At 32.3% G+C, this 24,185-nt stretch overlaps 4 protein-coding genes across 7 annotated transcripts; 2 read left to right on the forward strand and 2 right to left on the reverse strand.

Annotated features, from left to right (window-relative positions):
• The first annotated feature begins 469 nt into the window (after nt 1-469).
• On the forward strand, nt 470-2,448 carry LOC131626414 (uncharacterized). Its single transcript, XM_058897229.1, has 2 exons — nt 470-809; nt 1,879-2,448. Exons 1-2 carry the CDS (start codon nt 542-544, stop codon nt 2,232-2,234), a joined length of 624 nt encoding a protein of 207 aa, XP_058753212.1. The 5' UTR covers nt 470-541; the 3' UTR covers nt 2,235-2,448.
• Nucleotides 2,449-2,505: 57 nt separating this feature from the next.
• On the reverse strand, nt 2,506-4,885 carry LOC131626426 (acyl carrier protein 3, mitochondrial). 4 transcript variants are annotated; one of them, XM_058897239.1, is made up of 3 exons: nt 4,730-4,885; nt 2,917-3,122; nt 2,506-2,826 (listed from the first exon to the last, which is right to left on the reverse strand). In XM_058897239.1, exons 2-3 carry the CDS (start codon nt 3,109-3,111, stop codon nt 2,647-2,649), a joined length of 375 nt encoding a protein of 124 aa, XP_058753222.1. In that variant the 5' UTR covers nt 3,112-3,122; nt 4,730-4,885; the 3' UTR covers nt 2,506-2,646. The 4 variants fall into 4 exon arrangements, with proteins under 4 accessions (XP_058753222.1, XP_058753231.1, XP_058753239.1 ...); XM_058897248.1 differs by having other exon boundaries at nt 2,917-3,210; nt 4,730-4,875; XM_058897256.1 differs by lacking the exon at nt 4,730-4,885 and adding an exon at nt 4,604-4,711.
• Nucleotides 4,886-9,989: 5,104 nt separating this feature from the next.
• LOC131626464 (SNF1-related protein kinase regulatory subunit beta-2-like) lies at nt 9,990-12,774 on the forward strand. Its single transcript, XM_058897278.1, has 4 exons — nt 9,990-10,220; nt 10,349-10,515; nt 10,620-10,782; nt 12,214-12,774. The coding sequence occupies exons 1-4, from the start codon at nt 10,065-10,067 to the stop codon at nt 12,538-12,540; spliced, it is 813 nt and encodes a 270-aa protein (XP_058753261.1). The 5' UTR covers nt 9,990-10,064; the 3' UTR covers nt 12,541-12,774.
• A 188-nt stretch (nt 12,775-12,962) lies between these two features.
• Nucleotides 12,963-15,496, reverse strand: LOC131626452 (oligopeptide transporter 3-like). The gene is made up of 6 exons (XM_058897274.1): nt 15,212-15,496; nt 15,021-15,118; nt 14,317-14,886; nt 13,984-14,239; nt 13,728-13,910; nt 12,963-13,650 (listed from the first exon to the last, which is right to left on the reverse strand). The coding sequence occupies exons 1-6, from the start codon at nt 15,479-15,481 to the stop codon at nt 13,036-13,038; spliced, it is 1,992 nt and encodes a 663-aa protein (XP_058753257.1). The 5' UTR covers nt 15,482-15,496; the 3' UTR covers nt 12,963-13,035.
• Nucleotides 15,497-24,185: the final 8,689 nt, after the last annotated feature.

A 24,185-nucleotide genomic window follows, 5' to 3' on the forward strand; every position in this document is an offset into this window, starting at 1 on the left:
ATAATATAACTGTAATAAATATAAAGTCACCCGTTGTAATCTACCTTTGACGTATTTAACGATGGTTTTGCATAAGAGTTCATAAACATTTTAGTCTAATGAAATGTAAATATATTTGTGAATGTTTTGTGCTCTAAGATCTTCTCTTAGACTTAGATACCATATGTCCCATGAAAAATATTTAACCAAAAAAATGTAAGTCTTATTAATGCATATATCACCTTTATATTTGTAATTAATTGATTAATATTTAACAACAACCACTACTATTCCAATCAATAGCTATTTTTAATAGACAATTCGGTACCATTAATTATCAAAAAATATGACACAAGGGCAAATGTGTTATTTCACATTTGAAGTACAAATTTGATCAACTAATTAATAACACAAATTAATTCGAGTACAAAATAGTCAAACCTAAGCAAGCAAAATGTAGTTTGCAAGATTTGAGGATAATCTAAGAGGCTTATATATAGAAAAGCAGAGAAAGTAGCAACTCATTATATCTTATGTAAGTTGATAAACAAACACAAAAAACATGAGCTACTTTCACGCCAACAACGTTCTTGTTGTGTTGTTTTTCCTCTCTTTATTATCATTGCTAAATAACATTGTGGTTGGATTTCAAGTATCACCAGAATTTGAAGAAGATGATCACTCTTTGTTGGATTTCTTATCTAGCAGAAAAGAAGTTGTGGAAACTGCTGGCTATGGAGAAGAGAAGCTATCAACTGTTCTTATTACTGGTTCACTTCATTGTGAACCTAATCATCATCTTCATCATTCACATGCATGGCCAATACCAGGTTCATATCTTGAATTAATTATATTTAACTAACAAGTTTAATGTGTTATTAATATTCTATAGATATATTTCATTAGTGATTTCAAGATTATTAGTATCACATTAATATGAATATTTACAATAATTATATATTATATATTGTTTTTGTTGTTGTTCCATTGTTTGGTGACAATAGATTGCTTTCAACATTTAGGTGAAATTTCTATTTCGGAAAACAATAAAAGTTGTTTGAAATTTACTACTAAATGGCATTGAATATTATTGATAAGCTGTCATTCTTGATAAATAAAATTTGACAAGGATTTTTAACCTTCCTGTCAATGCTTGGTAAGTAGGGGGAAGCAAATTAAAAGTAGTAAGTCACATTATATAATGAAAGATTTATTACTCTATGATATGAAAACTAATTAAACACAAAAATTAAAATAAAAAACTTTCACACACATTTAATTGCAATTTGAGGTTGTGGAGAATATTTTTCAGTTAACAACAACAATGTTAAGTCCCCTACATTGGTGAACCACCATATATATGTAACCCTCAAATAAAAGAAATAAAAAATCTTGAAATTGTCAATTGTCAATCATTTTTGTTAGGAATGTATTTTATATTTAAATATTTTAAACTAATGTTTCACATTAAATTTCCAATTTTAAAATTAATTGTCAAATTAATTGTATAGTATTCAAAAATGCTGATTGTTAAGAATAAATTTAATCATATTTAACTTTAGAGGTTAATTTGATAGACTAAAAAATGGGCAGTGATAAAAAATTTAGGGACTCTAAATATCTTTTATTTAAATAACTAATATGATAGAATTCTACAATTTCTACAATTTTAGATATCAAATTGGAGATTCAATCACATAAACAGTCATCTATCTTATCACATTTTATTAATATGATATATTTCATTGTTTTTAAATGAAAATGAGAGAACTCAAATCCATTTCTACATGAGGTCTTTAAAATTTGACTCCAACAACATGCATTGAATATTTTCAACATAAGAACATGTGAATTTTCATTTTCATGCAAATTTGGCTAATCTAAGATAAACTAATGCAGGAGCTTTGGTTGCTGTCACTTGCCAAAGCCATGGCAGTGAAAGAAAAGGGAAATCAATGGTAGCAAAAGGTGTAACTGATGAGTTTGGAGATTTTATGGTGGACCTCCCTTCCTATCTTCACGCTATTCCCAACTTAGAAAAAGTATGCAGGGTGAAAGTTGTTAATATTCCAAAAGGTTCACTTTGCAGACCAACTCGTCGTGTAAAAAAACAGAATGGCCTGTTTAAGCTCTCTTCCATCGGGAATGGCATCCGCACCTATGACGCAGGAAACATAAGGATCCAGCATTCAACTTCTGAGCCACGGCGCGCACCACCACGCAAAGACATCAAGGAAATTAAGGGGTGGGTTTGAAACCACTTCAAAATGAGTATGTTTGTAAGAGCACCATGACTCACTTGGAAGGCGCTTAAGTCGCAGTATTGGGTTGCATGGGTTTACATTTCGTAAAGTACATAATACAATTACAATATAGTGTATACAACAGACATTGCTTTGTAAATGATTGCAGCGATTCAAATTCGAAAGCTGTTTGTGTGAGATTGTTAAATTTATGACTTGTGTGTAACATCGTCTAGTATTTGAACATATGAAAAAATTAAGAATGGTCCTCAAACTGTTCAACTAAGAATAACAGCAAAGACGTCTATTTGTCCGTTTCAATCAAGCTGACTTGACAGAGATTCATACAGCTAAACCAAAAAAACATCTTTATATGCCAGAATCAAAGAATAAAAGCAAAAACAATTGAAAAGTCGGGGCTTGCCTATAGTTTTTGGTCAACTTCAGAGGCTATGTATTTTGCAACATCCTTGCAGCAAGTAAGCTTATCCGCTTTCTCATCAGGAATCTCTAGGGAAAACTCTTCTTCGAGAGCCATAATAAGCTCAACCCTATCCAAGCTGTCCAGGTTCAAGTCCTTTTGAAAATCAGCTGTTTCAGTAACCTACACAAAAGTATCCTACCAATATTCAGTCAACAAATTTGAATATACCGAAATAGAATCACAAACTGCTTATTGACTATTACTTGATACCTTTGCTGCATCAATTTTATCATACTTCTTGACCAGTCTGATTACTTGGTCCAGAATCGGATCAGAGCTGGCACCGGTTGAAGTGCACCAGCATCTCAAATGCATAAGCACGTTATTATCTTTGGCCAAAAACCATCTTTCAGTTGACCTTCTCAAACTCACATGACTCAGTATAGATTTCTTTATGCTTTGCATATTTGAAAAATCTGCAAAAGATACAAGTACTATTTCAAAGTGGCACCAGCTTGATAATAAAGGATTTTTCTTCCATTCCCCCAGTAAAAACGCGTAAGCCTTGGATTGAACAAAAATTACAAAATCTTAAGTGCTCTTCATGTCAATAAAATATGCAAGCAAATTCAATAAAATAAAAGTCATAGGAATAGACTTGACTGTTCAATAAAAATTATGAATTTAAGCTAGTCTCAGTTATGAGTAGTAAATATGCTACTGCTAGCACAATTTATGATCAGAAATACTTTATACTAAAAAGTAGAAATGTCTGACACACTTGTTTTACTTTATGATCTCTTGCCAAACAAGACATCACCTTTAAAAACCTATGAAGGATTTGAGTCAAAAAGAATCGTGGCCGTTTCTTGACACCTGAAACTGGTGTACTACATTCGATCAAAGAAAATAAGACAATTGCAAAAAGAAAAAATAATCATTGACTGTTACATACAAGTAGCAAATCACAAGATACAAATAACTAGCAAGATCCGGTCATTTTCTTTAATTGTTGATGATTTAAGTCATGACATGATATGCATATCACGGATCAGATTCCTTGCAGTCAATAGTTCAGGCATTCATTGCAGCCAAAATAACTGTTGAGTGAAGATCAAGTAATTCACATTCCAACATCTTGTTTTGAATCCAATTGTCTGAAGTAAGAGTATGAGTTTCCCAATCTTCATTCAATGGTTCTGATTTACTTACAATAGTAAATACTAAATGGGTGAAACCTGGGGACAACGATGTCAGTCAAGTCGACAACTGAAAACACATTTCTTCACAATTTCAAATACAATTCAATGGATGTGCACTCTGGTTACGCTCTCATGTGTACCTATGATTTGCATATGTAGCATGCCTCAGAGCTATACAGTCAACGTATTAAGCACTGGCATAAGCACTTATTTCTATTTAGATTGGCTTGTTTGAGTTTACCTACTAGTACACTACAATTTAAATTTATTTTACCTTTTGTTATGAAAAAGCTAATTCATGAGCGCCTATGAAGCACAGCCTATGAAGCACAGACACTCCGAATAAGACTCCGACACTAACACGGGCACACCGGTAATAATTTTTAAAAATCTGAAAAAAGACCCGGCACTGACACGGTGACACCAGTAATAATTTAAAAAAATCCGAAAAAAGACCCCGACACTGACACGGCAACACCAGTAATAATTAAATTTAACATAATCACAAGTGTCAGTGCAAATGTCCGACACCGACACGCCTTCTTTCAAAGGTATCGACATTACATAGATGAGCGCTTATTTGATAATCACTTATGCTGGCTGCAAATAAGTTGTTTATTATCCAACAATTGTAGTATTGAGTGGAATTATCCATTGAAAGAGTGATTAAAATCGATTCTAAACAAGTCTAGAATGCGATATGTCAGTGTCAAGTTTGCATAATCATTAATCAGCAAAATTCTACTGCTACTTACTGGCAACAACAAGAGCAAAACCAGGAATCAAAAACCAATTGGAAAAAGCAAAACCAGAAGAGCTGCACACGAAAAGTAGCAAGCAGAAAACAGTAACAAGACATAAAGAAAGACATAAGCACTCACGAGATTCGTTCCAATAAAGCGACGAAATTGGACTTGTCGGCTACGTGTTTGATGTTTTGCCTAACAAGAGAGACTCAAACGTTTCTTCACAAAGATGAAATCTCTTTCTTTCTTTGTGATTTCTTAATCGTTATTTCTTTCTTTAATTGTTGATTTTCTACCTGGAAATGGAAAGGACGTTTGGGCATTTAGCCCAATATGGCATCAATTATTCAATTATGGGCCCACTGGGCTCGACTGGGCCCGTTCATTGTGGATCCAGGAAGGCTCCGTCTATTATTTCTTCGACTCACTATTGTCGTATTGTCTGATAATTAACTTGCCACTCTCTCACTTATATTTGATTAAAGTTATTAATTTTTAAAAAGTAGTATAATTTTTTATTGGAAATTTTAAAATTATATCCATATTTTTTTAAAAATAATGGAAATTATAAATTTTAAATAAAAAACAATTGTTCATGAGTTTTTATTCGAAATTTCAAAAATATTCTAGAAATTCGAAAATTTTCAATAAAAACTCATGAAACTTTTAATAGCAATTTTAAAATGTATGTATTTTTATCGGAAATTTCAAAATTTTCAATAAAAATTCATAAAAAATTTTATCAACTATTTCGAAATTTGTGTGTTTTTATTGAAATTTTCGATAAAAACGCTTGTATTTCTTTACAAATTTTTTTTTGAAATGTATGTTTTTGAAAAATTTAATTGAACTATCTAAAATTTTGAATGTACTATCGAAAATTTCTATTGTACTTTTTTACTCAAATTTATGAATAGACACTTTAGGAATTATCAAAATATGAGATATCACATATTTAACTTGGTTGGCAAATTAATTCCTCCTATTCTTCTCTCTCAATATGTTCTTGATATCTTCTCTTTTCCATTTCTATCATTTTTTTTTATAATTTGTTATACAAATTAAACAATATTCTTGATTAATAATAGAAAAATAAATTCTTAATCTTTATTGGTTCACCTCTCATTTATTATTTCTCTTTTTTATAAACTAAAATACTTGCACAGATAAAAGCACACTGACTGACATATTTGTTCTGTTAAATTTGTTCCGCGGAAATCAGCAGAAAAATATTTTGGACATATTTAAGAATGTCAGGCTAAATTATTTTCCAGACCCACAATAAACGAGAGCGAAGCGAGGCAGACTCGCGAGCATTACAAATTTTAAATCTTAAAATATAAAATTTTATGTTAATACGAGGTAGGACCTGATAGAGTGGACACATTAGAGGATGTCAACTTAAAATTTTAGTCTTCTATATAAATAAAAATACATATAAAATAGACATGTCTATAAACCGAGTCTATTTTGTCACTGTAATATTATAGATAGAACCCTAAACTGATTATTAAAGATTTATTTATTTTCTTTGTTAACATATAAGTTAAAATATTTTAAGATAAAAGTATAATTGATAAAGAAAATAATTTATGTGACTTTAAATTTTAAAAACAAATAAGAATATTTTCTTTAATTTAAAAAGTTGCAATTGAAAAAGAATCCAGTGACGTGAGTCATATTTTCTAGCATCCCGTAAATATACTTCATGGTAAATTATTGCGTGGATGTTTGATATGTTAGAGCTCAAATTCAAACCTATAATTTAGTGAATGAGTTTTGCTACTAAGAACTTTAAAACCAAAAAAACTACAAGACATGTTTTTTTCCACAAGTATTTCCTTTTTTAAGCTGAACTATTTTTATACTTGTTGATTGTGAATTTATCTAATATTTCTTTGTTGTCTATTTTGAAAATAAGTGGCGTGTACCTAATAATTTTAAAAAATATATATATATATATATATATATATATATATATATATATATATATATATATATATATATATATATATATATATATATATATATATATATATATATATATATATATATATATATATATATATGAGGAGGGATATATTTACTCCAGGAGTAAGTGTTGAAGACTTACTACAAATCTTAACCATTGATTATCATTAATCTAACGGTTTTAATTAATTTTTTATTTAGAAAAATATTTCCTAAAATAATTAGATTAAATGATAAACTAAAACCGTTAGATTAATGATAATCAATGGTTAATATTTGGAGTAAGTCTTCAACAGTTACTCCTGGAGTAAATATATCCCTCCTCTATATATATATATATATATATATATATATATATATATATATATATATATATATATATATATATATATATATATATATATATATATATATATATATATATATATATATATATATATATATATATATATATTCTAAAATTAGAAATAGATTGAGGATTGGTGATGAAAGTGGATCAAGGCTTTAGACGTAGTAGAGAAGAGACTGATTTACAAGGTTAACACTCAAACACTCAAGTCAGTATGCGAGGGCGAAGAAAGAAGGAAAATTGAATTAGAAACTTGTTACCTGAATTCAGCGTCTTCTTTATATATAGTTTATATATAGTAGAGAGGAAATAACAAACTAACTATTTATTAAGAGTAGTTTGCTGAGAGTCGTTTGATGCACTTGCAGTTGAGATATTTGTTATTGTCATAACGAGAATTCTCGTGTGCTAAGATGATTATATGAGGATTACTATTTCGTCAGAGCGGTCAGTCAGGGTCAATATGGCAAGCCCATAATAGTTGTCCCCCAAGCTCATATCTATGTTCAGTAAGGCATGGGTTTGTTACTTCAGCTCCGACTACCGACCACTCTCACCTTTATATTTGGAATAGCAAAGAAAATGTTTCAATCTCTTGAGGATTCGCGCATTTAATGCTTCATAATTCAAACGTCTTTTGGAAAGTGCCGTCATTATAACTATTGAGAAACAGACACTTGGGTATTGGATGCGAGTGATTTGACGTGTTTGATTGGATCTTTTTCCTTTTGCATGCTAAAATAGAGTTCTTAAAAGGCTAGTGTTGCTTTCTTTGAGTTATTTTCCCAATTTAGTAGTTATCTTCCTCTTTGGTGTTTCACTTTCCTGTATCTGAAAAGTTAGTGCATTATAGGCCAAAAATCACAAAAGAGTTCTCATCAATCCCAAAAGAATGTTCCATCTTCTTGGGTGGATTCTGTTTACTCTTCCATTGTTTCCACTTTTGCCGGAGTAGGCAATCTTGATGTCATTTTTCTTGAAGTTGGTTTATCTTCTCTCTGGGGAGTCTTGACTCCCACTAAGGATGAAATGATATGTTGTAGGTATGGTGATTGTGTCATTCCTTTTCATGAATGCATTTTCTTAGTTTTGGGTCTTCGCCTACCCTTCACTGCCTTCGAGATAGATATTCTCAAGCATTTGCCGATGGCTCCTTCAAAACTTCATCCCTCAAGCTGGACATATGTGAATTTTTATCAATACTGAAGTGAATATTTGAAAGGGATACCTTCTCTGACCCTTTTCTTCAATCTCTTTTGATTTCGTCGTAGTCCTGCGGCTCGGGGCGTAGTTGAGGATTAATTTCTTTAGAAATGACTGTGTGTGGCTTTAAGTCCCTTCTTGTGTTACATCCTTTCGAAGATCGTTTCTTTTTTATCACCCCTATCCTCTTGGGAGCCCATGTTACGATTTGCATCGTTGGGGAAAGTTGAACCAGATGGTCAGATCGATCGTTTCAAAGCCTGTTTAATAGCCAAAGAATACACACAAATATTTTGTCTTGATTATAATGATACCTTTTTTCTGATGGCTAAGATCAGTTTAGTCTGCCTCTTTCTTGCAATGGTTGTCATTCATCATTGGGCGCTTCATCAGTTGGACATTAAAAATGCTTTTTTTACACGAAAAATTGGAGGAGAAAGTTTATAGGCATCATCCTCCAGGTTTTACCATTCCTAACAATTTTAGACTTGTTTGTCGGCTTCATCATTCTCTTTATAAGCTAAAACAGTCCCCACATGCTTGGTTTGGTCGCTTCTGTTGTGCCTTGATACAATTTAGTATAACTAGATGTGAAGCATATCACTCTGTTTTCTTCGTTCATTCCTCCATCGATCGACACATCTTTCTTGTGGTCTATGTTAATGACATTGTTATCATTGGAAACGATACAAAGGGTATCCAACATCTCAAAACACATCTTTTCAAAAATTTCAAAAAAAATACTTAGGTCTACTCAGATACTTCCTAGGTATTTCAGTTGCCTAATCCTCACTAGGCATTGCAATCAACCAATGCAAGTATGCATTAGACATCCTTAGTGAAATTGGTATGGTTTATTATTGTTCTATTGATATTTTTATAAATCCCAACATCAAGCTTCTTTCGGGTTAGAAGGAGCTATTGAAAGACTTAGGAAGATATCAACGACTCGTGGGTAAACTCAATTATCTTACAATCACTAAACTAGATATTACATTTGTGGTGAGCATTGTGAGCCAGTTTTTAAATGCATCTTGTGATAGTCATTGAGATGCAGTCATTCAAATTCTTAGATATATAAAGAATGCACTAAAAAGAGGACTATTATATGAAAATGGTGATGCTAAATCATTTGTTATTCAGATGAAGACTAGGCCAGATCACTACCAGATAAGTGATCCACTTTTGGTTATTGTGTTCTTATTAGATATAATATGATCTCATGGAGATAAAAGAAATAAAATACAGTTGCACTATCTAGTGCTGAAGCTGAATATTGTGTTATGGCAGCAACCTCAAAGGAGCTTGGATGGCTTAAACATTTACTCTCAGAGTTTAGGTTGGGAGATCTTCAGGCTAATAAATTGATATGCGACATTTAATCGACACTCCACATTGCATCTATTCCAGTTTTCCACGAATAGAACGAACACATATAATAGACGGTCATTATGTAATAGACAATGTACTTTCAGGAGAAATCACTTAGATTGATATGTCATTAAATCTCTTAGAGGTTATCGAATTAGCAATGATTATATAATATATGATATATATGATATGTTGGAGGGAGAGTGTTAAAATTCTGATATGATCAATTAGTATTGATTATATCAATTAACAATAATTATCTTTAATCTCATATAAATTGTAATCAATAAATTATCTATTATAAACAATTTATGTAATTTCATTTTACCCAATTTATGTAATCTCATATCCGAACTTTTAGTAATTTTGTACTTTGATATTTAAATAAAAACTGTTTTCAAATTAAAAATAAATCAATTTAATCCCATATTAATCAAACATTTCCAAATTTATTTTCAAAACCAAAAAAACCAAAAAACATTGAACACCCACCTAAATTAAAAGTAGACTGTCTCTTCCCAAAGACCGAGAGTGAGTCGCCCACACGAGCACTTCTTGTTACTGTTTCTCTCACAAATGGGAAATGTGAACACTAATCCTTCCCAACAAGACCAACAACCTTTTTCCGCCACCGTGCCGGTGAACGGAGATTTAACCGATAACCCCATGATGACTCACTCTCCTCCCACAACCCCTAGAGCCACTCATTCTCCACTCATCTTCACTCCTCAAGTATCTCTCTCTCTCTCTCTCTCTCTCTCTCTCTCTCACACTTTTTGTTTTTGACATTTCAGTTACCTTCACAATTCTTGTTGTCTTGTTCTTTTGTCTATGCTAAAACATGTTTTTGAATTTTTAAGGTTCCTGTTGTTCCTTTACAAAGACCTGATGAGATGCATTCATGGACACAAACTACTTCTGGTCATGAAGATATCTACACTCAACACACAATTCCAACTCTGATTACTTGGAGTTATGGTGGTAAAGATGTTTCTGTTGAAGGATCTTGGGATAATTGGAAATCAAGGTTTTTTTTTTTTTTTCTTTTGAAACTTCACTATCTTAGAGAATTGTGTTCAGTTATTCACTGCCTTTTAGATTCTAATGTTTTTGTTTTGTTTTGTTTGTTAGAACTCGGTTGCAGAGATCAGGTAAAGACTTTACAATATTGAAGGTACTTCCTTCTGGTGTCTACCAGTATAGATTTGTTGTTGATGGAAGATGCTGTTACGCTCCGGATTTGCCTTGGGCACAAGATGAAGCTGGGAATTCTTACAATGAGTTGGACTTGCAGGTACTATTTTATTGTTGAACAAAATTGATACTATGTGAAAGTCAGGGTCGTCTTTGAGGGCCCAAAATTTGTTAGGATGGAACTGTGAATAATTTACACGGGGCCTCCAAAAATTTGGGATGGGTCTGGTGAAAGTCATTATATATGATTGTTAATCTGATGAGTTGTTTTTATGTTGAGAAAAGGGTGGGGCTTTTGATATTAAAATATAGTATATCTTAAGGAATGTTGATTTAGCTTCATCCTAGATGATAAAGGGACTTGTGCACAAAATGGATTCATTGTTGAGGATTACTTTTCAGTACATTGGGACTCTATGCACTTTTTGGTAACTGATGTTTTTTCTTTTCTTTTTTTAACATGCTGAATGATGCTTCTTCATACTAATTGATTGGATTTTTGCTACTTTTTGTGTGTTTGATCTTGCATAAACGGAAGAGAGATTTCTAATTTCCTTTTCCTAGTAAACACAAATGGAGTCATTTGCATGTTTTTAACATTTTGCAAGCTTAAATTCAGTAGTCCTTTTTATTTTCCCAATGCGCGTGAATGTAGACAGTGATAATTTTCTGGGCGGTTACAAAATCAGTTTCGAAAGAGTGAAAGAGATGAAGTAACTACTGAACTCTTGATGCCACAGCACAAACAGTATTCCCTAGCTAAGATAAAATTAGAGTTGGTTCCAATATTTAATTATATAAATGTCTGCCTATGTTAGCCAGAGCAGTTAAAGGTGAAAGATGCTGGAGGTTTCAATGGCTGGAGATGAAAACACTAAAAGGCACACACCTTATTAAAGAAATTTCTTAAACATTTCAAAATTAATCAGTTAAACATTTTAATGTTGAGAGAAGGCCTGTAGATTCAGTGGTAAGAAGAGTAGATCAGATGGAGAAGAGACAAACAACTAGAGGTAGAGGAAGACCTAGAAAAACTATTAGATAAGTTATTAAGAAAAATCTCGAGATCAACTATTTGGATAGATTATGGCCGTGGATCAAACATTATGGCGGAAGTTGATCCATGTAGCCGACCCCACTTAATGGGATAAGGCTTGGTTGTTGTTGTTGTTGTTGTTGATGTTGATGTTGATTTTCCATATACACTATAACACATAAAAAACCAATCTGTTGCTATAAAGCTTGTGATCTGATAATGGCATGGTCCAGGGAAGGGTTGGATCCATTGTGAATTTATATCGAAAAAGGCTTATCTTGCATTTGTGAGATGCTAATTTCATGGCTGGATCTTGCCGCCTTCTAGTGATGTAGAAGCAACTTGAACTGTTGCACCAAGGCTCCTCTTCTACTACATTATATAGATTTCAAATACTCTCATGATACTTGGTAGTCAGTATGTCTGCATTCTTTTACTCGTAGAAGCCATTGTTGACATCAAAATTACTGACACTAGCTTTTTTAATATATGTAGGATTATGTTCCTGAAGACATTGGAAGCATTTCTGGTTTTGAACCTCCTCAATCACCAACCTCAAGTTATGATAATTCACAACTTAGTTCTGAAGATTATGCAAAGGAGCCACCATTAGTCCCTCCCCACTTTGCAACTACACTGCTAAATAGGCGTACAACAAACACGGAAATCCAACCTCCTATGCCAAGACCTCAACATGGAGTGCTCAATCATCTTTACATGCAGAAAGAAAAGACTAGTAATTCCGTGGTTGCCCTTGGTACAACGCATCGTTATCTGGCCAAATATGTCACTGTGGTGCTATACAAGTCTTTGCAGAGGTAAATCATACACGATCAAGATCACTACAATAAAGTCAAGATTGTTCAACGGGCATTTATCAGATAATTTAGTTTCAATTCTTACATATTTGATGATACTTTTGTCAAGAAATTTTGATTGAGTGATCAAGAGGATAAAATAATTCCCGCGTTCTTCTCATCATTTATAGATGGACAACAATTTGGCTATTAAGCTATTTTGCAATTCATGTCCACCATATTTTCATTTTCATCTTTAGTGTCTTAGTTATCTTGTGGTTGGGTATGGTTTTAATCACTTTTTCCTGTAATTTAGCTTTTGCGTATAAAGAAGTATTTTGATCTTGTTGGGAGAAAGAAGTTATATTCCCAAAACCTTGATAATGCAAAGATGGAAAGGGTATATAATAAAAATGAATACAATATTTTTTTGAATTATCCGAACAAATTTGTTGTACACGACTAATTTGGTTCCCACCTGTGAAGACAAAAACGGATACAAAAGAGAAAGCTAAGTGTATTAGAATACAGGACAACCATCAACAATAATTCCTGGTGCAGTAGGGCAAGAAGCCAATGGGCAATGGTCTAATTCAGTTCCCCACCATTTGAGACTAAGGCCTGCATTTTGCAGAGCAAAGAAAATGAAAACAGCCATAAGAGCCGTGCCTGCGTCAAGTGCCACAGATAAAACATAATTGTATTTCTGCCACCAACGTTTGTAGAAGCGGAACACAAAGAAGTTGAAGGTCGTTCCAGTCAATAGCCAGGTTGCAATGTTGGTCGGAGTTGCAGGTGGCAATCCAGCAAAACCATTCAATATAATTGGCATGTTTATCTTAGGAATCCATTTTTTGTCAGGGTAGATTTTGCTAAACACCCAAACAGGAACTGGTAACACAGCTCCAATCAAGAATAACCATACCAGGTTTCGATACAATCCACCGGGTCCAAATAGCCGTCTTGGTCCGATCAAACCCCATATAACCGATGCATCAAATGTAACTCGGTATTTCGGGCAAGTCCAAGGGCTGTCACGGTGAGCTTCATCATCCAAGCAAATGTCCTTAATACTTTCCAACATCCACCAAGCCACTGAAACGTTCACCACTCCAGCAACTAGAGTTCCCACCAACTATTTAAACATTTCAAAATGATTAAATACACAAATAATGTTCGATAAGAAAAAAGAGATTTTCAGATGAAAAAGACCTGTGCTATATACATGCATCGGGGAGGAATTTTCATATAGCGCCCAAGTTTGATATCTGACAAGAAGGAGAGCGCATAGGCGGTGGTGATTCTCCCATAAATCTTAAAGACCAAATTTGCAACGGGTGTTCCAGGAAGGACATAACCAATCATGAACTGTGCTATAATGTCATACCCAAGTTGCTGCAAAATAGTATATTACAATCGAGAGATTCGATAGGAAAGAAAGGTAGTATACTAGAGATGGAAGAAATACCTGGTTAGTAGTTGCTTGGATGACACCAATTGGGAGGGTTACAACAGAAGCTAAGGCAAAAGCAAAGAGCATACCCCACCATGGAAGTTGCATTTCCACTTTCCACACCAAAGACATTATTATGGATAGTGCCATGCTCCCAAATAATACAATGAGGAACCACCATTCTGGTACTGTCTCATAAGCCTTCATGAGTCTACTATGCACATCCAATTTTACATTACTCATTGCTGTTCTGCTTTGTCTCCAAATGTTTCTGCCAACAGGAAATTATGTCAGTGTCATGAGTCTATAATAAATAAATTTACTATAAAGACTTTGAGACCAAACTACCTGCCCTTAAACAATGCTACATGAGTCAGGGATGCTGTAAACCTTGCGAAAGTTGCTCCAATAGATATTGCGTAGAGAGGACTAAGGTATAACTTGCTATATTTATTGTATGCATCAATGTCAAGATCATATTCTTTGTTTAAGATCTTCGTAGTGTCATACTTTTGTCCAGTGTGAGTGAACAATTGATTAGAGAATATAGGAAACTTCCTAGCATCGAAAGTGTTAAACTTCCAGTAACATATAGGTACAATTATATAGACGAACAAGATAAATCCAACTCCCATATTAACAATGGAAGTCCACGGTGCAACAAGAGGGTTGCCGCGATAAGCTGAAATCCCAGCCCAATCAAATGTGAAGGCCCCGACTCCAAGTCCTTGGTAACCTGATCCAACTTGATGTGCTGTTACATTATTCGGCCACACGTAGCAAACCCATGAGAAGAATGTTAAGACAGTGAAAAGATATCCTGGGAGCGCATAATACAAGAAGCTTAGACCCGCTATAATGAAGAAAAACTGCATTCTTGTAAGTCCTTTTGATTTTTCGTCTTTTTCATGGAGAGCCCTATAGCAAAAGGTTAATGATGTAATCAAACTAGTATTAGAGAATAAAATACTAGTAATAAAAAACAAAATTAACTTTGACTAAGGAATTGGTTTTCATATAATTATTAGGGTTGAATTTCAATGAGAGTTAACCTAAAGAGGGAGACTTGTGCGAGGTTTGCTGGCCACCACATTTCAACGGGGTCAACCAGATACCTCCTTAGAATCCCAGCCCATCCAAACCCTATTAACTGCAAAATTCATAAAAACAACAACCAACTATATAAAGCAAATTTATCACAGAATATTTTAACCATGCAAAAAGATATATATTCTAAATTAACCTGTGCACTTATGACAATGAGGATAGCAAGAAGAAAACTGAGAGATTCTTTATAATAAGCTTTAATAATAGTAATGGCACCAATGGAGTAAACATCACCACCACCACCGGAGGAGGAAACGCCACAGTTAGCAAAAACAGCGATGATAACATGCTCCTTCATGTTAAACGGTCCAGGATTCAGCGTAAAACGCCATCCAAAAAAATTGTACTCCTTGGTAGGAAGAGTTGCTGCCATGAACTTTCCTATTGGAAGAACCGCTATTTGCATGAGAATAGCTGAGATAGTGAGAGGTTGAGTCCTGAAAGTGAAAAACGTGTTCAAAGAGATGAGGATGACACAAGAGGCTATTCCAAGTAACCATGACCGGAAAGTCAATACCGGAAGTGATGAATCGTCGGTTTCAGGGACGACTAGAGCTACTTCTTCAATCGGACATCTGTCGTCTGGTGGTGGTACACCGTTTGATGCTTTTTCTGTGTCTGGAGTTGGAGTTGGATTCTTTAGCGCCATTGAACAGTGAAGTAGCTTTCTCTCCTAGTCAAATTCTTCTTCTTCCTCTTCTGGACTTGTGTTGTTTATATAGACACAAGTTAAACGGTGCTCCGGCGTGTGAATGGAGGTGGTGAAAACAAAATAACACGTTTGTTCTTCCCATTTCTGTTATGATAAATCTTTGATTCACTTCTATATAAACCAGATTTATATTTGATATTCCCTCCATTTTTTACTTTTAAATTATTGAATGATTAATGTATTTGGTTAACAATGTGGTGTTTATTAAAGGGACATTAGGAAAAATTCAATTTTAGGGAAATAATTATGTAACTTTTATCACATTAGTTTTAATTTATTATTTATTTTACAGTATTAATAAAAAAACTATTTTTGTAAGATAAAAAATATTATTGTTTCTTAATATTCATGGAAATATCAAAAAGACATGTAACTAATATACTCTTTAATGGTAAAAATTGTTAGAGTGATTAATTTAGTTATCATTTATGTGAAATTTTATGCTATTTAATTTGATTATAAAAAAATTGTTTATTTTAAAATATTATCATAAAATATATTGTTAAATAGAGGAAATAAAAAAAAACATGGGTTTCAATTATTTAAAATCATTTATATGATTTTTTTCCTAATAAAATATGATTTTTTCCTAATAAAATATAAAATATATGATTTTTTTCCTAATAAAATTATTTTTAAAAAATTTATGAATATATTTCCAAAATTAATCCGAAAGTGTATTTTGTATCGCATGTTTTGAACACCACTGCCTCTTCCCAAAGTTCTTTTGGGAATTTCTTACTTATGAATATGCTTCGAGCCATGGAAAGAATTGTTCTATTTTTTTCTTTCCGCAACATTGTTTTGTTGGGGGGATCTTGGAACTATTAGTGATCTAATTCCATTCTCCTCACAAAATTCTTGAAGCTCATTTGAAGTAAATTCAGCTCCTCAGTCTATTCGTATAGCTTTTATCTCTCGATCACTTTCTTTCTCCATAGCAATTTTGAACTTCATGAAAGTAGTAAATACTTCTGATTTCTGCTTCAAGAAATAAACCCAACTTTTTCTTGAAAAATCATTAATGAAAAGAAGGAAATAATTGTTTTTTCTAGTGAGCTTGGCTTGATTGACCCACCCACATTAACATGCATAACCTCGAGTGGCTTCTTAGCTCTTGAGCTTGAATCCTTTGGAAAACTCAACATGAATTACTTCCCGAGTAGGCATCCTTTGCATAGCTAATTTGAATTATTGATTGGTGGTCGACCTCTCAATCCTTTTGGAATTTATGACTCTTTGTATTTATGTATCCTCTGGCACGTCCCTTCATTGAGGTTTCTCCTCTCTCTTAATTGTTGCTAGTGAAATTTGAAACTCGCCCACATTTACCATATCTAAAATGTCATCAATCGCAACCCCGTCCTTAACCTCTACCTTGACTCTTGCTCTTTTGACACTATACTCGAGCCATATAGTGTGTTGCTTACGTACAACGACTTAGCATTCATATTATTGCGTAGTTGATCCATGTCATAGAGATTCAACAAAATTTTACGTTGGTTGTCGACTGTCTAACACAACTCTCTCCTTTTATCTAGACTTGACACCGACTATGCATAACAAAACTAACAATGACCGAATTTATAAAAAAAACAATAAAATAAATATAATCAACTACCTAACTAAGATTAGAATATTATAAGAATCTCCCTAGTTTATCCTTTCTAATAATATTATTTTATACTTTTTTTTATAGAAAACAATTTCATTCATTAGATGAAAAAGAAAGAGTACAAATATAGAGAAAGAAAATGTGTTAGGGCATTTCCCATCCACACATTAACAACAACACTAATAATTAAGACTAACAAGCTATGAACATCAAAAAGATTTGAGAGGTTAGAAATCAAAAGGAAGGTACCAATCCAAAACTTTAATCCAAACAACTAAGCAAAGTTCTTCCGTAAGAGACAAGTGAGTTTTAGTACCTAAATCTTTAAATCTTTCCAGTTACGAATCATATATTTAACTTTGACACTAGCTTTATCATGCTTAAATCGATTATTCAGGTTCACAATATTGATTAATCTCACAACTTGTGGATGAAACAATTGTTGACCTAAAAGAGGAGTTTGATTTGCTACATCTCTAGTAAGATTCTTACTCAAAAACACATTTTCGTCATCCAAGCTTCTTTGAGGCATTTCATCCAATACCTTGAGCACAAACTTAAACCAACCTAAGCCTAATAACAACACACCCAACAAAACAAACCAAACAAGAAAAAATAGAACCCACAACAAAACAAGCACAATAAAATAAACTATTACATAAACACACACACACACACACACACACACATAAACTTCGGGCTTCCTTATCTTCCGATGGTGGCACCCATCAAAAGAGAGGAACCCTAAGTTTAGAGAGAGGGGAGAGCTTCTCTCTCTAAACATGTTTACCAAACATAAATTGTTACAACATTGATTATTTTACACTTCACATTGCCCTTAATTGTAATTTACTAATTCAAAAAATCTTGCCCAATCAAAATATTCCTTGTAGACAGGTGGTACTAGTTCTTCAATTTATCAATCCTCTGATTTTCAATTCACTATGCCAAACAAGCACATAGACAACGTTTTTTGGCCTTTAGCAGCGCTGCCTAAACCAGCACTGCTATTAGTAAAGGCATCGCTTTGGATTAATTCAAAATCGCTGCTATATGTCCCCTTTAGGCAACTTTTTTACTCTAAAAGCGCTGCTATATGTCAACTTTAGACAACTCTTCTGGTTAGTACCCCTTTAGCAGCACTTTTGATCATCTTTTAGGCATCACTTTAGACAACGCTTTTCCCACTTTAGGCAACGCTTTTCCCCACTTCAGACAACACTTTTCCTAGGGGTGGCAAAACGGGCCGCCCGCCCCGCCCGCCCCGCCTTATGCCCTCCAAAAAACGAGCGGCCCGCCAAGTAAAATGGGCATCAAAATCATGCCCGCCCCGCCAAGATGGCGGGTTGGCGGGCGGCGGGCTTACCCGCCTATTTTTATTTATATTTTTTTAATAGATTAATATGCTTTTTTTGCCTTTTAATTAAACTTTTTACTTATTTTTTAAAACAATTTTTTATAAAAGTAATTTTTTAACAAATTTACTCTAAAAAATATTACATATATTTATTAATAAATGTATAAAATAAACCATCAAGAATTGCAATTACTAGAATTAACTAAAAAAATAGTGAGTTTTGGAGGAGGAGCGGGTTTTGGCGAGCGGCGGACTTTGGCGGGGCGGCGGGTTTTGGCGGGGCGGGCTTTGGCGAGCGGCGAGCCTAAAATCCCAACCCAACCCGCTAATTTTTGGCGGGTGCACGGGCGGCCCGGCGGGCCCCGGCCCATTTTGCCACCCCTAACTTTTCCCCGTATCAACTTTTTGATCATCTTAATTGATGTTTTTAACATAAGTGCTAGATAATAATAATCAAACATAAAAAACTGATATCTTATAACAACAATATTTCTAATTCTGCTGTAATTTAGAGATTTTTATAGATTATTTTTTAACGTGAGATCTGTTCTTCAAAACTCATCTCAGAAATAAAACTTAACATGCGTGTACAAGGTCCGAAGTCAGGATGTTGTTTTTGTTTTTGATACGGTGTCATAGTACACTTTTTAATGTTACTTTTAGGAATTTGAATCCTCTCCAATTTTTATGATTCAACCCTCCCTCCAGTTTTATTCCAATGGTTGATAGATCTACACCATAAAATAATGCTTCATAAGAGACAAATAAATAAAGTGAATGACTGGTTAAGATTTTGAGCATGATGGAAGCATGAGAGAAAGGGAAGGAGATGATCCATATCCTACTTTTAGAATAGAAAATCATGACTTCATGTTATATTTTTAAAGTTGACAAGTATTTATTGAAAAGTTTAATTTTGATTTTTCTCCAATTAACACAATCATATTTAAGGTTATTATCACTTTTGCCCTCTGCCATCTAGGGGATTTTTGGTTTACGTTCCAGTAAGCTTAGTGGCATTGTTTTTGTTTTTAATTTTTTTAACGTTGGTATTTAGTTTATTATTATTTTAAGTTTTAAAAATTTAAAAGATGTGAAATTCCAAAATTTGTGTGAACATGAGTGTTGAATCCAACACCTCAATGTCCCATGCATAAACACTTACCACTAGGCCAATTTATTCAATATGATATATTTTGCTACTTAATTGTATATATTTCATAATTGTTTACATCATATTTTATATTTTCATCATATTTTTTACACTTACCACTAAGCCATATTTTATATTTATTTTCATCATATTTTTTTAAACTATTTTATTTTTAACAATATTATTTATTTTAAAATTTATATGAATTTTTTTAATGGTATTATTGTAAGTACGAAGTGTGCCTAAGAGGGGGGTGAATTAGGTTCTTAAAATTTTTTATCGGTGTTTGGAGATGATGGTATTATTTTTCTGGTTTATGGTGATGTTATGAAAGATGTAAAGTGCAGAAAAAATAAATGACACGGCGATATATCCCAGTTCTCCTCACAGTCCAAAGTACTCCCGTCTCCTTTCAAACAGGAAAGAGATTTTACTAGTGTAAGCAACTTACAAAAGCCTATGCAATCTACAAGAACAATTCTCTTGTGATTGACTAACAAATAATCAAGAGAACAATCCTCTCCTTGATCAAACCAAATGATTAAGAGAACAATCCTCTCTTTAATCAATCAATCCTTGCATCCAACAATCCTGGATAACAAGTCAATAATAATCAACAAATCTGAATATTTGTTTAAGTAAGAAAGTATATGAATATGTATCAATCTATAGATTGATCTTCCCTTCCAAACAAGCAATTATCAATGATAGTATTGTGCTCAATGTTTATGATTAATGGTACGAATTTTTCTGGATTTGTATGAAACACTAATGCAGAAAAACTCAATGTGAAAGTTTCAATATAATAAACACTTTTTATGAAAATTTAGAGAGTAAGGGCCTGTTTGAAAGGCTTTTTAAAAACTCTATTTTAGTTTTTGAAAATTTAAAAACTAAAAACTTGTTTGAATATAATATTTTACAAATGTGTTTTTAAAAACTCTTCACAATTTTTCAGTTTTTAAAAGCAAAAAACTGAAATGGCTAAATTGTATTTTAATTTTTACTTTTCAGTTTTTAAAAACTAAAAACAAAAACTATTTCAAACAGACCCTAAGTATGTAAAATTGCAAATGGAAGAGGTAAGTTTAAATCTGAAAATATAATGCTTTATATAGTGTCTTAACACCTTTTAGAAATGATGCAAATCAATGAAACAATGCAATGTTTATGGGGCACATAATCTGATTCGTATGCAACAGAAAAATGTTGAACCATTGCCATTGTTTCATTCGTAACGCGTTACGAAAATACCGTAACGGGTAACGCTGTACCATTGCAACTTAAAAATTCAAAAAACGTTTCTATAACCGGTTACGCCTAAAATCGTAACCGGTTACGCTGGGAGAAAAAAATAATTCCAGAAGCAAAATAAAGGCTGGCTGCGTGACCGTAATCGGTTACGCCTAAAACCGTAACCGGTGACGCTGGGAAAAAACAGTTTCTTTTACTTTTTTAAGACTTCTATCATGCCAAGATTTTTAGGGATATGACTTAATGACCTTATGCAATAATGCATGAATTCTGAGCACTATTTTATCAAGATAACAACATGTTTATACCTTAAGCTCCAAACGTCTTCAAATATTGCTTTAAGAAACGTGATGCTATTTTGAAACTTGGATTGAATGCTCTTTGAATCTTTTTCTCATCCTTTCTTAATGCTTATGCATAAATGTTGATATCATCAAAACATGAAATTGAGGAAGCTTGACTTCACAATTATGTTCCATGCAAGAAGCATATAAAAAATGTATCAAATGTTCTCAGTATATTAAATTGAATTAATTTCATAATAAATTATAATAAATATATATATATATATATATATATATATATATATATATATATATATATATATATATATATATATATATCAAGTTTTCAAAAAATTAAAAAATTTTAATTTATTTTAATAATTATTATAATATGTCAAACAATTAGTATAAAATGTCAAACTATATAGTGAAATTTATATACAGTCAAACAATTAAATTAATATAATATGTCAAACAAATTAATATGCAAAAAATAATTTGTCAAACAATTAATATAATATGTCAAAGTCAAACCATTAGTATTATATGTCAAACTATAAAAGTGAAATTAATATACAGTTAAACAATTAGTATAATATGTCAAAAATTAATTTTAAATAATTATTCAAATATATACTATATATTATAAACTAATTTCAGATTATTTATCCAAATATATAATATATTTGAAATTATTTTCAAATTATTACAATATATAAAAAATTAATTTCAATTTATTATAATATATCAAAAATTATGTATTATTTTATTAAAAAAATAATTTATCATAACATAATATATACTATATATTATAAGTCAAAAAAGTAATTTCAATAGTATATATTTCAATGAATAAAGTTAATTTATTTTTTATATATTAATATGGCAAATAATAACTATGGTGCAATGGCAAGGTTTATGGCAAATAACCTTCTTTTTTTTTTTGAAAAAAAGGGGGTGCAGAGAGCACTACCACCAAAATATATTCATAAAAAAACAAAACAAAAGAAAGAGGGGGGACATAAAACCGAAACCCTCCAAATTTAACAAAAACGGAACTCCGGAAAACCAAAACGATTTCGCGCGAAGTCACGCCTGACAATATCCGATAAAGAGTTCCACCATTGATAATTTTGCCCTTGGTATTGTCTAAAAATAAACTATTAAGTGGGGAGTATACAACGAAAGGAGGGGTTGAGCGCGGACGAGTATCCGGATTTGCTGGGATGTAGCTCCATCCATTATTTCGAGTACCTTTTCTAACTTGTACTCTAAAAAAGATGATAAGGAAATAAAGAGTATTCCAATTGTCTTTAGTTTTTGTTAGATCTATTTATAGTGAACAATAGTAAATGTTCAATTGTAAATGTGTGTGTCCTTGAGGAAACTAAAAAACTCTAAAAATTCAAATAGTTTTTTTTCCACTTTAGTTTTTATATTGGTTTATTATAATATCTGTAATTGAGTTGAAATTTCAAATTATTATGCTTTTATTTTATAACTATAAATTTACTTATACATTAATTTTAATATTATTTTTATTAAAGATAATTTATTCAATAAAAAAGAAAATAAAAAATGAGGGACATAAAATATAACCCCTTAAAAGTTAACAAAATAATAGTTGGACATTTTCAACTTATTTCTTAAATAAAAAAACCCAAAAATTTTAATGTTATTTATTATGTGGAAAACTTAGATAATTTTTCATATTGACAAATTAATTTTGCTTGAACTCTCTAATTTGACCACATAGTAAAGCTCATCATTTTCATACATTTCAATTTGTATTACTCTTACCTTTTAATTAAATTCAAACGCCCATGATTTCTTGTTTGATTTTATAATATATGGAAAATTATAATGTCGCTATAAAATTATAATAGAAAAGAAGTAAAAAAAATTATAAAATTAGGGAAGGTCTAATCAATTATAAATTTTTGAAAGCATAAATTACAATAAGACTAAAAAAATGAAAATGGTATCATTCAAGAAAAAAAGACTAAGAAGATAATTAGCTAATTGGAGTTTTTTTTTTTGGCTTTAAACCACCGGTTTAGTCCGGTTTGGGGGCGAGTTCTGGCATCAAGTGGTTCCATCCCCCTCCCGATCGCAGTTGCGGGGGATCGAACCGTGGTTCTCCCTACCAAGTCCAGCGCCAATCACCACTAGACCAACTAACGATTGGTTAATTGGAGTTTTATCAACATATAAAACTCTTATTATTATAGTATTTAATAATAATGATTAAATATGTATATCTTGAAGCATCAACCGTCAAAGACAAAGAGGAGAAAGATGAAACACCAACCGTTAAAGATAAAGAGGGAAAAGATGAAACACCAGCCGGTCTATAACACTGTAGCACAATTAATTTTTAATTTTTTTTTATAATTCATATATAATTAATTAGGTTGGGTCTGTCTGGACCATTTGACACTCATCTATTTTAGTTTTCACACCCTTATTTTTATTAATTTTGCCCTTAATTTCGTCTAAAATTCAACTATTAAATTGAGGAAAATACAAAAAAAATAGGGGTTGAGCCCGGGCGTGTGGCCGGTGTAACACCCCAATTCTACCCAGGCATATAGGTACAAATATCAGAGTATAAAAATTAAATTCATAAAAACAATTAGGGCGTTACACTTAAGTAACCACATAACCAAACATAACATACTCGCAAAAGATGCGTAACACAAATAATCAAAGAGGACGGATAGTCATAAACACCT

The sequence above is a fragment of the Vicia villosa genome, linkage group LG1, assembly GCF_029867415.1.
Source record: "Vicia villosa cultivar HV-30 ecotype Madison, WI linkage group LG1, Vvil1.0, whole genome shotgun sequence".
Lineage (NCBI taxonomy): Eukaryota > Viridiplantae > Streptophyta > Magnoliopsida > Fabales > Fabaceae > Vicia > Vicia villosa.

What these genes read in the sequence shown, in the direction of transcription:
- LOC131626464 (XM_058897278.1), top strand. Translation starts at nt 10,065, where the DNA reads ATGGGAAATGTGAACACTAATCCTTCCCAACAAGACCAACAACCTTTT. An exon ending in CACTCATCTTCACTCCTCAA is followed by an intron (nt 10,221 to 10,348) that starts GTATCTCTCTCT and finishes TGAATTTTTAAG; the next exon opens with GTTCCTGTTGTTCCTTTACA. An exon ending in TGGGATAATTGGAAATCAAG is followed by an intron (nt 10,516 to 10,619) that starts GTTTTTTTTTTT and finishes TTTGTTTGTTAG; the next exon opens with AACTCGGTTGCAGAGATCAG.
- LOC131626414 (XM_058897229.1), top strand. Translation starts at nt 542, where the DNA reads ATGAGCTACTTTCACGCCAACAACGTTCTTGTTGTGTTGTTTTTCCTC. An exon ending in ACATGCATGGCCAATACCAG is followed by an intron (nt 810 to 1,878) that starts GTTCATATCTTG and finishes AAACTAATGCAG; the next exon opens with GAGCTTTGGTTGCTGTCACT.
- LOC131626452 (XM_058897274.1), bottom strand. Translation starts at nt 15,481, where the DNA reads ATGCAAATAGCGGTTCTTCCAATAGGAAAGTTCATGGCAGCAACTCTT. An exon ending in TCCAAGCAACTACTAACCAG is followed by an intron (nt 13,911 to 13,983) that starts GTATTTCTTCCA and finishes ACTATTTTGCAG; the next exon opens with CAACTTGGGTATGACATTAT. An exon ending in GATGCATGTATATAGCACAG is followed by an intron (nt 13,651 to 13,727) that starts GTCTTTTTCATC and finishes ATGTTTAAATAG; the next exon opens with TTGGTGGGAACTCTAGTTGC.
- LOC131626426 (XM_058897239.1), bottom strand. Translation starts at nt 3,111, where the DNA reads ATGCAAAGCATAAAGAAATCTATACTGAGTCATGTGAGTTTGAGAAGG. An exon ending in ATAAAATTGATGCAGCAAAG is followed by an intron (nt 2,827 to 2,916) that starts GTATCAAGTAAT and finishes ACTTTTGTGTAG; the next exon opens with GTTACTGAAACAGCTGATTT.